Source organism: Hyaena hyaena, unplaced genomic scaffold (genome assembly GCF_003009895.1).
Source record: "Hyaena hyaena isolate Hyena2069 unplaced genomic scaffold, ASM300989v1 scaffold_704, whole genome shotgun sequence".
In the NCBI taxonomy this organism is placed as follows: Eukaryota; Metazoa; Chordata; class Mammalia; order Carnivora; family Hyaenidae; genus Hyaena; species Hyaena hyaena.
The window spans coordinates 581,634-598,593 of NW_024081336.1; the positions used below are offsets into that span (position 1 = coordinate 581,634).

Sequence of the window (16,960 nt, forward strand, 5' to 3'; positions counted from 1 at the left end):
ACAGGTCTCTTTTCATTTGTTTGCATTCAATTCAGCAAATTTACTAACACGTGAGAGGCAAAGTCATGCAAGTCTATTTGATAAGCTGGCCATATTGGCTGCATGATCATTTCGTTAAGACTTTCTAAGTCTGCATGCAGAGATTGTAGTGTTACAGTGGTTATTTTCAACATCTTTTATTTCTAGTCTCATGCTTTTCATGTGTCAGAATAAGGCTGTCTTACATTTATAAATTTTAATTCTTTATGTCAGAAGTGAAGGGCCAGGGGTGTGACAGGGGATGTTCAGCGAGGCAGAATGCTACACAGAGTGATGTGTAGGTCAGAGAGCAGCTGGCAGTTGAGGTAAGTGACCTACATCACTGGAGGCCAAGCCATTGTATAGAAGGAGTAGTGCAGGGGGAATCTAGAAGCATAGAACATTAGAGATCCAAATAGGTCCACACTTAATTGTAGGTAGATAAGTTTACCCAATGATATTGAGGCTAGGTACAGGAACAAGTTTTTAATGTCTGGAGTGAAAGACTAGGTATGAGGAAGATAAGATAGAAATTTGGTTGCTAGAATTGTGGTATAAGGAAGGTTGAAAGCCAGTTACTAGAACTGGGGAAAAGGTCAATGTGGGATTTGACTTGATGTTGAGGGCTTTAAGTACAGATCTAGTGAAAACCGTTTAAATTCTACTCCCACGCTTGTATATATTCAAGAATACATACAAAACATATAAAACTATATGCTTTATAATAAAATATAAAACATCAGAAATGATTTTTATAATAAAGAGATCTGCATACAAATAACAACATATATTATAGATAATGTATATGTTGTATGTTTATAGAGTAAATCACCAGCAAGTAAATAATTTTTTGTAATAAAGATAAATTAAGGTTTAAAATTTTAGATTGATTTCCTTTCAACAAATGCTAAGTAGTGTTTCATCTGTGCTGTATTCCTTTCTTGAATGGTTTCCTGACCCAAGAGATTACCTAATTGCTCTACTGGCCCTAAAATAGCACTGTGTTTGACTCATTATCTATTGATCATACTAGTCTTATTCATGTGAGGCATAAAACAACACTGAAGATGAGATCTTAGGTCAACATTTCAGCTGTTATAAATAACCACCTAATAACTAGTTCATAAGGAAATGTCTTTTGCTGTGAACGAAAAACCAGCAAACCATCTTCTTGTCTGAAGATGTGTCTCCTAGATTAATTTTTCCTTAGTGTAATTCACCACTTCTACTGCCTCCCTGTGACTGATTGGAAGGAAAGCAGTGACTTTAGTCAGGGAGAAGAAATGGCTATATCCAGCTCCCAGTTCTTGATTTTTCAATAAACTGGTCAGCCTCTCCTTTATTTCCTTTCACATACATACCAAAAGTCAGTTAATCTTTTAGCAAGCTATTTTCCCTTTTAGTTAAGCTAGTCAATTTGTACCTGTTCAAAAATTGTTGAAAGTAAAAAAGGTTAATAATATTCTGCCTTGAGTATATGGTTTAGCTACTGAAAAACGACCAGCCTTACCATGTGGAAGATCAATTTGTTCTGAAATGCCATATTCACCTGGTCTAATTCAAACCAATAATAGATATACTTTGGTGAATTTTTATTATAAAAATTAGTATTTATATGATTAAACAAGATATCTACCCTGGGAGGTAATCCTATTTAAGTACTTATTCCCAATGACTTAATAGAAATATATTGTATTTGAAATTATGAGATATTCCCTAGGTTAAATTCTGGAAAATAATCTTGACAATTGAGGAGGGGATGGAAGCACTTTGTGCATTTTTGGGGGGCAAAAGATTTCTAGTTTCCAGCCAAAATATCATAGAGCAGTTTGTAAGATAAATGTTTTGTGAGGATATACAAACATAACAGAAATGAACAGCAAAATCCAATTTTTATTTTGAGATTTTTTTTTTTCCCGGTAAGAAGTTGTGAGGCTTTGGGCCTTTACAACTTAAAACAAAATTTTGATTACTCTCAGAAACTTATAAAATGTACCGAAGAGTAAATCACTACCGTACAATGTTCCTAATAAACAACCGTTTACCGAATAGTAAAACTGTATGTGAAAGATCTCTGAATACGGAGTGGTAAGTGGGAATGCAAACATTTATCTTTAGGATTAGGGATCTTAGAACTTTGTCTTTGCCTTCTTTTTCTCCCCCAAGTCTGGTCTTTGATCTGAAAAATAAGGCTGAGACCAATATAGAACTAAATGAAATTATGGTGGCGGTGGCTTGAAACACTACCCTGTGGCCACAGGCCGAAACTTCATTTACTTAGGCTTCCCTTGCCTGAGCGGTTAAAACTGCTGATTCCTCTTCCCTTAGGCGGACTGGGTGCTTTCCCACCGGGTCCCTTGCCGCCCTATCAGGCCACTGTCTCCGCAGAAACCGCAGAGGCTTTTGGGAGGCTAGGAAGAAGCCTGCCTGGGCGCAGAGGCTGTCGGGAGGCTGGGCCAGCGGCCTTGGGCGGGGGCGGGGCGGAAGGAGTCGGCTGAGGCTGAAGAGGGTGGCCGAGGTCGAAGAAGCTGTGGCTCGGCACGGAACCCAGACGTCTGAGCTGCAGCGTCTGGGGCCTCAGACCTTTCTGGGAGATGAACTGGGTCGGGGGATCCCGGTGAGTTGTGTTGCTGGAGCGTGAGACCGTAGACCTTGAGTCCCTGGACGTTCATTCCCATAATGGCGCCCTTTGCCTAGGCCGTGGAGGGGCGGGCATAGTTTCAGCTGGAGAGAACTTGTAAGAGTGGGTCATTTCATTGGTAGCCGGGAAGGGAGACCCTAGCCAGCCTGTCTCTGTTCTGAAACCAAAGCCAGTCGGCTTCCCTTGCCTGGCTCTTCAAAGGCTTCACGTGTGAGGCCCACAGTGGGTGAGGTTCTCTGCTCTCCCTTCCCGGTGCCTCACGTTTTCCTTTTCTAACGAGGCTTCTCACCCCCTGAGCCTTCTTCTGCCTTCTTCCCGCTCCTGCCCCTCCCCTCGCAATTGGAAGGGGTGTTTTGTTTTGTTTCTTCTCGGACTGTATATATTTTTTGCATGAACTTGGAACGTATTGTGGAAAAGACCATTCCTGCTGCCCTTGAGTCCATCGGTGGCGAGTGGGGTGGCAGTATCCATGGGATATTTAGTTTGTTTTTTAAAGCGAGCTAAAGCGAACAGTTTTTAATTGCAGTAACTTACTAGAGAATTTGCGATTTATTTTGTTTGTAGCTTTAATCATATAAAGCGTGGTGGGTTGATAATTATTTTTATATAACGTGTTCATTACTATTGACCTAAAGTCCACTAGGATGGAAATAATGTGGGCCTGTAATTTCACTTGATGAAATTCCTTCATGAGAAGAATTGTTTTGATTGAAACACCAAGCTATTGAATACAGTTTTTTGTCACAGACCCAGGTGATGTGGTTAGAATGTAACATATTTACATTCTAAGGAATTTCGTAAGGAGGAAGACAGCTTTTGTGTTCAAGTATTGTAACTATGCCCGGTAATTTTAGAAGGAGCATTTATCCTGTTGAAGAATATGTTAGCATTGTATTTTAGAAATTTATCTGAATTATTTCTGGCTGGTGTTCTAGCATCACACTTGCACTTGGGAGAAAGCTGAAAATTCACTTACAGGTTTCACAAGATTTAGTTGATATATGATTATAATTTGATTTTTTAAAATTTCTATATAACAGTTTTTATTAAAAATGGTCATTTATAGTGACCAAAAAAATTGGAAGCGACTAGTACAACTAATAGCCTAGTACACCAATATAGCATTGTGTCACAAAACGAAGCCATACCTTAACTATAGCATGTTTCCCTGATGAGGATGACCGAGCTCCCATTTTATTTAATTTGATGTTTTTGAATTTGAAATTCTTTAAAATGTGAATAATAAATGAGATGAAATCATTTTATAAATGCTTAAGTACTGTTACAATGTAGGTGCCATTTTGCCATGTATTTAAAACTTCTGGCTATTCAGGGAACAATATTTTAGTTTCTATTAGGAGGACACAAAAGCAAAATACTACAGGAAAATAGTAGTGTTTCTCAAAATGAGGTAGTGCTGTGCCTGGAGGTCTTAGGTACCACTGGGGCTTTAAAACACCACAGAAAAAATATTACATATCTTCCTGGAACATCAGCTTAATCAGGGATTAGAGAGAAAAAAAGATATATAAATTTTTTTAAGTTTTATTTATTTATTTTGAGAGAGAGTGAACCCGCCCATGAGCAGGGGAGGAGCAGAGAAGGGAGAGAGAGAGAATCCCAAGCAGGCCCCATGCTGTCAACACAGAGCCTGACTCAGGACTTGAACTTACCAACTGTGAGATCTGAGCTGAAATCAAGAATCAGATGCTTAACTGACTGAGCTACCTAGATGCCCTGAAAATATATTTTTAATTTTAAACAACCATGGATACGTTATGGAGTAAAGTGCAAAACCCTTCAATATTAAAATAACGTGCAATTTTAGATAATTTTCTTGGGCAAATGGGCTCCTTAGGTCAAATCCCATATTGGTAATGAAACAATGAGTATCTCTACTTTCTACTATCAGAGTAGACAAAGGTGGACAAGATTAGTTGATCGTGGTATTATGATCATGAGGCCTGAGGGATCTCAGAATCCAAGATAGTACTCAGTAACCACTACTAGCTTAATTAGAGCTATTATAGAATAGACATTTTAGTCCATACCCCAGTCCATCCTGGAGTACTTGTTTATTACCTTCTGTTACTAGAATTGTTTTTGGTTGAAAATTTTGAGAATTGTTAAGAACTTATGACATAGATAAATGAAATGATTGGAGAACACTTAACAAAACTCCATTAGAACTGCTCCCAAAGAGCATTCAACATTAATTAAACAGAGTTTTCACATGCCTACCTACTTAGGGCATTGTTAAGCCCTATGTGGGAGAGGGAAGTTCAGAAAAGAAAAGGAGGTAATTTTGAGCCACAAAAATAATCAGTGGTAGAATGATGAAAATGGAATTAGGTAAATGACTATTATACTGAAAAGAATAGTTAAATAGTACTTAATATTAAAACAAGCACTGTCTTTTTTTTTTTTTTAAGGTTATTTATTTATTTTGATAGAGCAAGCGAGCAGGGGAGGAGAAAAGAGAGGGGGAGAGAATCCTAAGTAGGCTCTGAGCTTATGTTGTGAAGACCCAGGGGTGAATCCCAAGAACTAGATATCCTGACCCTAGTTGAAACCAAGAGCCAGATGCCCAACTGATTGAGCCACCCAGGTGCCCTAAAATAAGCACTGTTCTCAGTGCTTTTTAGATATTAGCTCATTTGCTCTTAACAAGAACCTAATGAGGTATATACAAATATTATCCCCATTTTACTGATGGGAAAATTTATACACTGTTAAACATTAAGTGACCTGCCCAAGGTCACCCAGCTAATCAGTGGCAGTTAGGATTTGAGAACAAAGTGCTTAACCACGATGCTATGCTGTGTAGGGATGTGAGTATTGTAAAAGTGGCACACACAAAGGGCTGTGGATACTTAAGAGAACAGGGAGAAACAAAATTACATTAAGCCTTGAAGGGTAGTAATATTGCAGAGAACAGGCATCACAGAGAAGCAGTGAAGCACAGATTCTTAAAAGTTGAAAAGTAGGTGAGATAAATAATTGATCAAATTAGAGACCTAGTTTTTAGCAAGGCTTAGAAGAGATGGGTTGAGAGCGGAGGTATTAAAGAAATTGAAAAGATTATTCATTAGACAGGGTGGGTCTGCATTAACACAGGAAAACAGGAAGGAGCTTTACACATTTTTGTTAAGGGAATTAAAGAAGCAGGCTATACCACGTTTATGTTTTTTTCATAGCAATCTGATTGTATACACAAAATAGAAGCAGAGTATTCTTGTATATTATAGGAACCTGATATATGTTAAGTTTAATTGCAGAATCATTTCACAGCAAAATCTTATGATTGCAAAGGTCTTTACAGGTTTTCTTGGCATAAAGCAAACTTGGCATTTGATTTTTTTGCTACTCTTCTGTTTAGGGACTCTACTGGTCATACATAAAATGCTTTTTTATGTGAAATAAAAAAGGGAAAGAGCTGGTCGCTATGGAAGAAGTAAGATTCCCTTGTTTTCCTTTTTAAAAAAAGTTTATTATTTATTTTTGAGAGAGAGAGAGTAGGATGAGAGGCAGAGAGAAAGGAGGGAGAGAGAGAATCCCAAGCAGGCTCCCTCACTGTCAACGCAGAGCCTGATGAAGTATTTGATATCATGAAACTGTGAGATCATGACCTGAGCTGAGATCAAGAGTCAGACACTTAACCGAGTCACCCAGGTGCCCCTTATTTTCCTTTTTAAAATTACTAAAATTACTTGGTTTCGCTTTAGTGTTATGGTTTGTGGACATTTTTGCAAGATATAACATTTCATTTCAAACAGTCTCATTTTGGGGTAGAGATTTGGTCTAAACTGAAAGTAATTTACATGTCTATGATCGCAATTCCCAATCAACTGTCTGAAACTTGCTAATCAGTGATAATGTCAGGTTTTTCAAATTAATGGTCTGTTCTTTCTTTTGTTCCAAAATTATATTAGTATTTTTTTATTTTAAAATGCCCCCCACCCCCATGTCCTTTCTTGACAGAGTTAAAATATCAGTCATTTGTCTATCTTGCCAATTAAATAAGATTTTTTTTTTTACTTGTGTGGAAATCACTGACCTACAACTCTCTTGTTTTGTACATTTTATAAGTCACCACTAAGAGCCTATATTTTCCTAGTCAGATTGAGGTGTAAATTTGAGACAGGACAGGTATAACTACTGATATTTTTAAATTTAGAAGTGATTCTGTTTTCCAGTTTATTCATCAGTGACTTGTTTCACGAAATTCATAGCCCCTTAGACATCAAGGTGTTAGGAAGATGGGAGAGGAAGGAGAATATTAAGATGTAACCAGTCTTTGGGCCACAGCATGCTTTTTAGAATGAGTTTGAGTATAGATGGACTATATAGCGGTATATATGAAGTATAAAGAAAAAGTATTTTTGATTAGGGGAAGTTTATTTACTAAAACATTTTTTAAAATGTTTGTTTATTTTGAGAGGGAGTGAAAGTGAGCAGGAGGAAGGGGGAGAGAGAGACTCCCAAGCAAGCTCTGCACTGTCAGCACAGAACCTGACGCAGGGCTCAATCCCACCAACTGTGAGATCATGACCTCAGCCAAAATCAAGAATGAGACATTTAACTGACTGAGCCACCCAGGTGCCCCTAGGGAAATTTATATTTGTAACTTAGATTCAGTAATGCAACCAGTGTCATAAGAGGGACATAGATAAAACCCTGTTTAAATTTAGGTGAGGGAGAGGTTTGCATTTGTAAATGTAGGTCTAGAATGTGCAGAATATCTGTTGAGTTCTGTGTACCAAGCATTGTGCCAAGTGGGCGTGCAAAGTAACAAAATTTAATTGTTTTCTGAGAGATTTATATTTTATGGGGGTGGGGATATGACCTGCCTTTAAGTTTGAAAATTTTTAAGATAAGGGGCCAAAATACCTGATTTAAAAAATAGATATCTGAACAGTAGTATAATATAGTTTTAGCTGAAGCTTTGACAATCAGAAACAAGTTTAGATGGAGAAAGCAATGAAGCAAATAAACATTACATAAGTAGTTGGAGATAAAATTATAATATTTAAATATTTTCAAATGTGTATATGTGTCTGCTTGATGGTGAGGTTGAAAGCCAGACTGAGAAGTTGAAATTTGATCTGTTAGCTGATTACCGACTCATGCAGATTTGGAAGTAACATAATCAAAATGGTATTTTTATGACTGTGGTATTAGTGTTTTGTAGTTTGGAATGTAGTGGGGGAAAAACTCAGATAGTGATCCTGGTTAGGATTCTGCTGGGGGGAAAAAGTTAATACTATTTTTCCATTTTCTGGTATCACTATATATTCTCCAGATCAACACCAATCCTAACTCACTTTGTACATTTCATGGGCCATGTGAATTTGGGTTAAGTATTAGGCCTCTCTATACAAGGGCAGATCCAAGTTGTGAGGAACCTTCTGTATGGAAAAATAATGCAAAATCCTGACTACACAATTAGATACAGGGCTTGGAAGGGGCATCTTTATGTTAAGGGACCTGAAACTTAACTAGCTTTACAATAAACTCTCTTTATAGTAAATTAGTCTCTGAGCAACTTTTTATTTATCTGTTAAAGGGGGATAATACTTAAATGCACAGTGACTGTCATTTCCATTGCCCGGCAGAGTCATGATTTATATTGTGTCCTAGTGGCATGTCCAGTTTAGCATTCTCTTGGAGGTTTTGTTTTTTAACTAAAAAAACTACCATTATTGTTTCATTAAAATGAGCCCAGATAGATTCAAGGAAATGGTCTATTTTTTTAACTTCTGCCATGGTCTGAATTAGTGCATGAGTCACGTGTGCCTTGAAGAGAGTTCTCACTTTAATAGGTGGTTAAATTTAAAGATACACAATGATAACCCAGGAAAGACACTTCCCAAGTTGAAAAATAACTAACCTCTCTTTTTAAAGATAGTGTGGAGGGCACTGGCTGATAACATGTGCTGCGACATGTGCAGCTAGTGACAATTAACTTGCTGTTTGGTGTCGCTACAGTATTAAATGCTTCTGTCCCTGCTGGCCACTTGTAGCAGCTGGTTGTGCTATTGCACGCTAACGTTAGGTGTAAGAGAAGTACAAGACTAATCAGTCCTGTCAAAGAGCATATAAAGAGTAATAGGAATGCTGTTGGTGCAATGGTTTTTGTAAACTTCTTAAAAAATATTGTTTGAGGGGCACCTGGGTGGCTCAGTCGGTTAAGTGTCTGACTTTGGCTCAGGTCATGATCTCATGGTTCGTGGGTTCGAGCCCTCCATCGGGCTCTTTGTTGACAGCTCAGAGCCTGAAGCCTGTTTCTGATTCTCCCACTCTCTCTGGCCCTCCCCTACTCTCTCTCTCAGAAATAAGTAAAACATTAAAAAAATATTGTTTGGTATTGATTTTGTAATATTTTTAGAGCAAGGAACTCAAATAAAGGAAAATTAATGCTTAATAATAAATTAAATACTTTTATTTTGTTTTTAAATTGAGTTGATGATGAACCCTTATGAGTTGGGCACAAAATTTTTGCCAACATCTAGCATCTCTCATATTTATGTAATCAAACACATAATAATCCGAATAAACAAATCTGAAGAAGCATAAGGATTTCCTTTCAGATTTAGTTATTTTAGGGAGGTTATAGTGGCAAATAATTGGACGCATGTAACTGCAGAACATTGAAGATAAAATTTTATCTGCAGTGCTAATATGAATACACATCTGATGGGTTATATAGCATCATGTGTGAAATAGGGTTCTTATTAAATATTATAACCTGTGTGACCAAGATACACTTGGACTGATTGTGGTTTACATATATGTCACAGATACATCGAAAGAAGCTTGATATTTTACCAAACAGAAGCTGCAGTTGTTGGAATTTTGAACAATTTTATATATGCACAATTAGTATAACTGAATTACACTGTTTCTAAGACAGTACTAATGTTGAAAATATACTTTGGCATGTCATTATAAGCTTTCTGTCTTTGCTGCCTTTCATTAATTGAATTTCATAAACATTTGAGTTTTTGAATGACTTTGTAAGTCAATATGTGTCCTACATTGTTTTGAACATTTTTGTAAACAAGTCCTCTAAATTTTGGTGACATTTTGTTCAGAAACATCTTTACCCAAAATAAATAAATCTTTATTGCATAAATAGAGTGGAAAAACTTCAACTTCAGAGGCTTTAGTGAATTAAAATTATTGAAAATAAAATTTTTATGATTTAATTGTGGGTAGACTGAAATACATTTAAATTGGGATATTGTTCACTTGCCAAAATTTCTTCCACTATGTGACTCAGGAGGTGGCTGCTCATGTTTATCATTACAGCCTGTAACCATGAAACAATGTTTTCTTTGTGAAAGTACTATAAAAATTCAGTCTGCAAGAACTTATTTAAATTAGGCTGTGTATTTTAGGTATTAGATTTCTGTCTTATTGATTTGACAATTTTTTTAATACCTTACCTTTTATAACTCATACATCTCAGAACTCTTTTCTTGTATTATAAGAAAAAAATCTGTGTAAAAGCCGTAATGTTCTAACATATATCATTACTATTCCTAACACATCAGGTAGACCTGTTTTAGTTTTGTGGAAAGCCAATGTAAGTACTTTTTCTAGGCTACTTACTGTCCTGAATCTTAATAAGTTTGCTAGCTAACAATGTTGGATTATGATGTTTTAGATTAAATTAGTATCAGTGTAACACAAGCCATAAACTATTGTTTTTCATTTGCTGGTTACTGCTCTGTTTATTTTATTTACATTTTCCACTTTTAATCACACTTAATATAAGATCTTATCTGGAAACAGTTTCTTTTGCATGGCACCATGCCACTAAAAAATAAACTAAGCAGCAAACTAAAAAGCAAAACAAAAGAAACAAAAGCAATTCAATACTGACAAGACATATGACACCCATAGTATTTAATTCATAATGTAGTTTCAGTATCTCCTACATCCTCCCATGTAAAATGTGTTAGTGTTTTTTTTTCTTTCTTTGTCAACCTTATTGTTTCTTTTCTTTTCTTTTTTTTTTTTTTTTTTAAGGAAGCATTTCTTTAGCCTTTTCCTTTAAATCTTTTCTTACCAGAAGGAATAGCAGGGGGCAGGATACAGATGATAAAAGCATGCTTTTATTTCTTTGTGTGTTCTGTGTCTCTCTTCTCTCCCCCTTATCTTTTTTCCACCTTCCCCTCCTCTCCTATCTTACCTTCTTTCCCTCCCTTAATCTTTTTGCACCTCTCCATTTTACTTTATTCTTTCTTACAAAGAGTAATGTAACAAATATCTATATTCCTGCTTCCCAGAATTGGTAACTTGTAGAGTGTTCTGTGAACATGTTATGACTCACTACTGGATTTCTTTTACTATGTAGCTATAAAGGCAACTAATATTGTTCATCCTTTTATTGAAAGAGGTGATTACAAGATCTTTCTTTAAAAACCTATTTTCCTGAATAAAGTAGTAATTACTATTAAAAAGATGAGTCTCATTTTCACTTCCCCACTTCTAATAACTTGGTAATTTAAAATTGAAGGCAAAAACTAGAGAAACTCTTAAAATAATTTTTAAATAAAATACATATAAATTTCATGACGAAACTTGCATATGATTAGGGCCTTAAAGGTTTTGAAAGTTTTGAATACAAAAGTGTAGTAGGGAAAAAAAATATATGTAATGAGAGAAGTGTCCATACGGAGGAGAAAATTGTGTATTTTAATTTGGTTGGGTGTTGGAATACATGAAGTAGAACAGAAACATGTTTGAAATCTGAGCTGGGGACAGACTATGGAAGTCGTGTCCCTAAATGATAATCAGAGCTGGGCTTATTGCGTACCAGTGTGGTGAAATGTATTGGAGAATATTTGGATAAAATCCAGGAAACTATTTGAAATATAATTATAGTAGTTAGCTACATAATATTGCAGTTGTCAAAGCAGCAAATGACTTCTTAGGATTCATAGTTTATATCTGGCAAGCTGTTTTTTTTTCTTAAATAGTTTATTGTCAAGTTGGTTTCCATATAACACCCAGTGCTCATCCCCACGAGTGCCCTCCCCCATGCCCATCACCCCCCTTCCCTTATCTCCCACCCCCATCAGCCCTCAGTTTGTTCTCAACATTCAAGAGTCTCATGGTTTGCCTCCCTCCCTCTCCCCAACTATTTTTCCCCTTCTTCTCCTGCATCGTCCCCTGTTAACTTCCTCCTAATCCACCTATATGTGCAAACATATATGGTATTTATCTTTCTCTGCCTGACTTATTTCACTCAGCATAACACCCTCTAGTTCCCTCCATGTTGCTACACGTGGCCAGATTTCATTCTTTCTCATTGCCATGTAGTATTCCATGGTATAGGTAAACCACATCTTGATCCATTCATCAGTTGATGGACACTTAGGCTCTTTCCACGTTTTGGCTGTTGTTGAGAGTGCTGCAATGAACATTGGGGTCCATGTGCCCCTATGCATCAGCACTCCTGTATCCCTTGGGTAAATTCCTAGCAGTGCTACTGCTGGGTCCTAGGGGAGTTCTATTGTTAGTTTCCTGAGGAACCTCCACACTGTTTTCCAGAGGGGCTGTACCAGTTTACATTCCCACCAACAGTGTAGGGGGGTGCCCATTTCTTCACATCCTCACCAGCATCTATAGACTCCTGATNGTTTACATTCCCACCAACAGTGTAGGGGGGTGCCCATTTCTTCACATCCTCACCAGCATCTATAGACTCCTGATTTGTTCATTTTAGCCTCTCTGACTGGTGTGAGGTGGTATCTCAGTGTGGTTTTGATGTGTATTTCCCTGATGAGGAGGGATGCTGAGCATCGTTTCATGTGTGTGTTGGCCATCTGGATGTCCTCTTTGGAGAAGTGTCTGTTCCTATCTTCTGCCCATTTCTTCACTGGGTTGTTTGTTTTTCGGGTGTGGAGTTTGATGAGTTCCTTATAGATATTGGGTACTAGCCCTTTATCTGATATGTCATTTGCAACTATCTTTTCCCATTCCATCAGTTGCCTATTTTATTGATTGTTTCCTTTGCCGTGCAGAAGCTTTTTATCTTGATGAGGTCCCAGTAGTTCATTTTTGCTCTTGATTCCCTTCTGGCAAGCTGTTTTAATTATGTACACTTTTTTGTCAAGTATAAAATTTTAGTTCCCCCTTTATTTAGGGGCTGTATTCTCCCTTTGTTCTGTTAGATTTTTTCCCTAGCTTTATTGAGGTATAATTGACAAATTATTACTGGCAAGGACTTCCGGTATTAGGTTGAATGAAAGCAGTGATAGTGGACATCCTTGTCTTGTTCCTGACTTTAGGGGAAATGCTCTGTTTTTCACCATTGAAGTACGTTAGCTGTGTGCTTTTTATATACGACCTTTATATGTTGAGGTATGTTCCCTCTAAACCTACTTTGTTGAGGGTTTTTGTACTGAATGGATGTTGTAGTTTTTCCAGTGTTTTTTCTGCATCTGTTGAAATGACCTTATGGTTTTTATCCTTTCACTTATTGATGTGATTTATCACATTGATTGGTTTGTGAATATTGAACCACCCTTGCATCCCAGGAATAAATCTTACTTGATTGGTTTTTTGTTTGTTTTGTTTGCTTGTTTGCTTTAGTATAGTGTTGGATTCAGTTTGCTAATATTTCATTGAGGATTTTTGCAGTTATGTTCATCAGAGATATTGGCCTTTAGGTCCCTTTTTTCGGTAGTGTGTTTATCTGGTTTTGGTACAGGGTAATGTTGGAGTCAAATAATGGATCTGAAAGCTTTCCTTCCTCTTCTATTTTTTTGGAATAGTTTGAAAAGAATAGGTATTAACTCTTCTTTAAATGTTTGGTAGAATTGACCTGTGAAGCCGTCTAGTCCTGGACTGTGTCTGTTGGAATTTTTTTGATTACTGATTTAATTTCATTGTTGGTAAGTATGATTGTTTATCATTTAGAGACAGCACACAGGAGGAGCCAAGAGATAGGGGGAGAGAAAGAGAGAGAGAGAGAGAAATCCCAAGCAGGTTCCACACTATCATAGTGTGTAGCCCAATGTGGGGCTTGAACTCACCAACCATCAGATTGTGACCTGAGCCAAACCAAGTGTCAGTTGTTAACTGATTGAGCCACCCTAGTTTTCCTAGATCTTCATATTTATGTGGTGTTGGTGTTTATTTCTCTTTTCTTTCTGATTTTGAGTCTTCTCTTTTTTTAAAAAAATTTTTTTTGATGAGTCTGACTAAAGGTTTATCAATTTTTTTGATCTTTTCTAAGAAGCAATTCCTGGTTTCATTGATCTACTTTTTTTTTTTTTTGCTTTTTTTAGTTTCTATTTCTTTTATTTCTGCTGTAATTTTTATTATTTCCTTCTGCTGGCTTTGGGTTTTATTCTTTTTTTTTTTTTTTAGCTTCTTTAAGTTAGATTGTTTATTTGAGATTTTTCTTGCTTCCTGAGGTAGGCCTATATTGCGATAAACTTGTCTCATAGAACAGCTTTTGCTGTATCTCAAGATATTGGACTATTGTGTTTTCATTTAATTGTCTCCGTGTATTTTTGGATTTCTTCTTTGATTTCCTGGTTGACCCATTGTTTAGTAGTGTGCTATTTAACCTCCATGAATTTGTATTCTCTCCACTGTTTTTCTTGTGTTTGATTCTAGTTTCGTAGTGTTATAGTCAAAAAAAGATGCATGGATTGGCTTCATTTTTTTGAATTTGTTGAGACTTGTATGTGGCCTAATATGTGATCTCTTCTGGAGAATATTCTAAGTGCACTTGGAAAGAATGTGCATTCTGCTGTTTTTGGAGGCAGTGTTCTGAGTACATCTGTTAGATCCATCTGGTCCAGTGTGTCATTCAAAGCCGTGGTTTCCATGTTGATTTCCTGTTTGGATGATCTGTCCATTGATGTAACTGGGGTGTTAAAATCCCTTACCTTTATTGTATTATTATCACTTATTTCCTTTGTGTTTGTTATTAACTGCTTTACGTATCTAGGTGCCTCCACATTGGGTGCATAAATATTTACAGTTATACTGTCTTCATGAATTGTTCTCTTTATATAGTGTCCTTCTTTGTGTCTTGTTATAGTATAATTTTTAAGTCTCTTTTTTTCTGATGTAAGTACTGCTAACCCGGTTTTGTTGTTCCTTCCATTTGGATGATAAATCCTTCTCAGTCCCTTCACTTTCAATCTACATGTGTCTTTAGGTCATTTCAGACCTAAGACTCATTTCAGAGTCTCTTATAGGCAGCATATAAATGTGTCTTGCTTTTTAAATCATTTTGTCATCCTCCGTCTTTTGATTGGAGCATTTAATGTATTACACTCAAAGTAATTATTGATAGGTATGTACTTGCTGCCATTTTGTTACTTGTTTTATTGTTGTTTTTATAGTTCTTTTCTATTCCTTTTTTGCTCTCTTTTCTCACAGTGTGCTGGCTTTCTTTAGTGATATCTTTGGGTTCCATTTGCTTTAGTTTTTGCTTTAGTAGTATCTACTTCTGGTTTTCGATTTATGATTACTGTTAGATTTCTATATGGCATACTCTTTATATTGCAGTCTATATTAAGTTGATGGTCACTTAAGCTTAAACCCATTCTTTACTCTTCTCCCCCTCACATTTTAGGTACTTGGTGTATTACTTTACATCCTTTTATTTTGTGAACTCTTTGACTGGTTTGTATAGATAGGCTTAATTTTACTACTTTTGTGTTTTCTACTTTTCTTAGTCCTACTCATGGTCTTTTCACTGAAAGAATCTCCTTTAACATTTCTCATAGGTCTGGTTTAGTGGTCATGAATTCTTTAACTTGTTTTTCTGGGAAACTTTTTATTTCTCCCTCTGTTCTGGATGATAGTCTTGCTGGCTAGAATATTCTTGGCTGAAGATTTTTTCCTTCAACACTTTGAATATATCATGCATGCTACTTCCTTCAGGCCTGTGGAGTTTCTGGTGAAAATAGTTGATAATCTCATGGGATTTTCCTTGTATGCAACTGTTTTCTCTTCTTTAAAAATTCTATGTCACTACTTTTTTTTTTTTTTTTTTTTTGCCATTTTAATTACTGTGTGTCTTAGTTGGACTTCCTTGGGTTGATTTTGTTGAAGCTTCTCTGTGCCTCCTGGATCTGGATTTGTTTTGTTCCCTAAATTCAGAAAGTTTTCAACTATCATTTCTTGAAATAAATTCTCTGGCCTCTCTTCTCCCTCTTTTCTTTCTGGTATCTTTGTAATGAAAATGTTACTATACTTGACAGTGTTGCTAAGTTCCTTAAGTCTATTTTAATTTTTATTGTTGTTTCCTCTCTTCTGTTCAGCTTGATTGCTGTCCATTACTCTGTCCTCCCACTTGCTGATCTGTTCTTCTATTTCCTCTTGTCTACCATTTATTCTTTTTGTGTATTTTTAAGTTTTAGTTACTGACTCTTCATCTCTGATTGGTTCTTTTTCATGTTTTCTGTCTCTTTGTTAAGTGTCTCACTGAGGTCCTCCACTCTTCTCAAGTCCAGTGAGTATCTTTATGACTATTATTCTAAATTCTCTATCAGGTATATTTTCTCTTTCACTTAGCTTTCTTATGATTTTCTCCTGTTCTTTCATTTGGGACATAGTCCTCTGTTTCCTCATTTTGTCTGATTCTTTGTGTCTGTTTTTCTTTATTAGGAAGCTACATCTTCTGCTCTTGAAAGTAGTAGCCTTATGAAGAAGTGGTTCTGTAGTGCCCTGCAGTACAGCGTCCCCTGTTTAGCAGAACCTGGTGCTTCAAGGGTGTGTGTGTGTGTGTGTGTGTGTGTGTGTGTGTGAGTGTGAGTGAGTACACCACACATGCGCCCTGCTGCTGTCGTTGAGCCAGTGTTTCCTTCAGTCCAGTCATTCGCAATGGCTCCCTTTGCCTCTTGTGGACAGGGTTAGGTCCCTGTGTTAGTGCACCTGTCTGGGGCTTTCTTGGGCTTGAGTTGCATAGACTAGGCCTTTGCCAGAGATGCAGTAGGACTGAACTGCAAGGTACTTTCCCTGTGTTGTTACCTGAGAAGCTTTTATTTTGGTAATCGGTCCTGCTGTCAGGCCAGATGCCTGCCCGCAACCTACTGCTGGAGCCACAGTCTGACTGGTGTGTGTGGTTTCCTTTCCCTCTCCCTGGAACAGGAGTCACTTTTGAGTGGTATTGGCCCCTGCTAAGGCTGCTTGCCCACTGCCAGGCTTGTGGCACCACTTTGGATGGATCTAGCCAAAGGTGTATTGGAGGGGGCAGTTCCACAGGAGAATGCAGGGGCAGGTATGCTGTTAGGTAGTGGTGGCACTGTGCTGCTTCCTGCAGCC

General features: G+C 37.0%; 1 protein-coding gene across 2 annotated transcripts in view; it reads left to right on the forward strand.

Moving 5' to 3' along the window:
• The first annotated feature begins 2,513 nt into the window (after nt 1–2,513).
• The window catches only part of CUNH12orf40 (chromosome unknown C12orf40 homolog), a 99,328-nt gene continuing 84,881 nt past the window's right edge, over nt 2,514–16,960 (forward strand). For both annotated transcript variants that reach the window (XM_039217651.1, XM_039217652.1), the window contains exon 1: nt 2,514–2,635. In XM_039217651.1, coding sequence (XP_039073582.1) covers nt 2,613–2,635 — 23 coding nt within the window. In that variant the 5' untranslated portion in view covers nt 2,514–2,612. The remainder of the gene's footprint in view (nt 2,636–16,960) is intronic.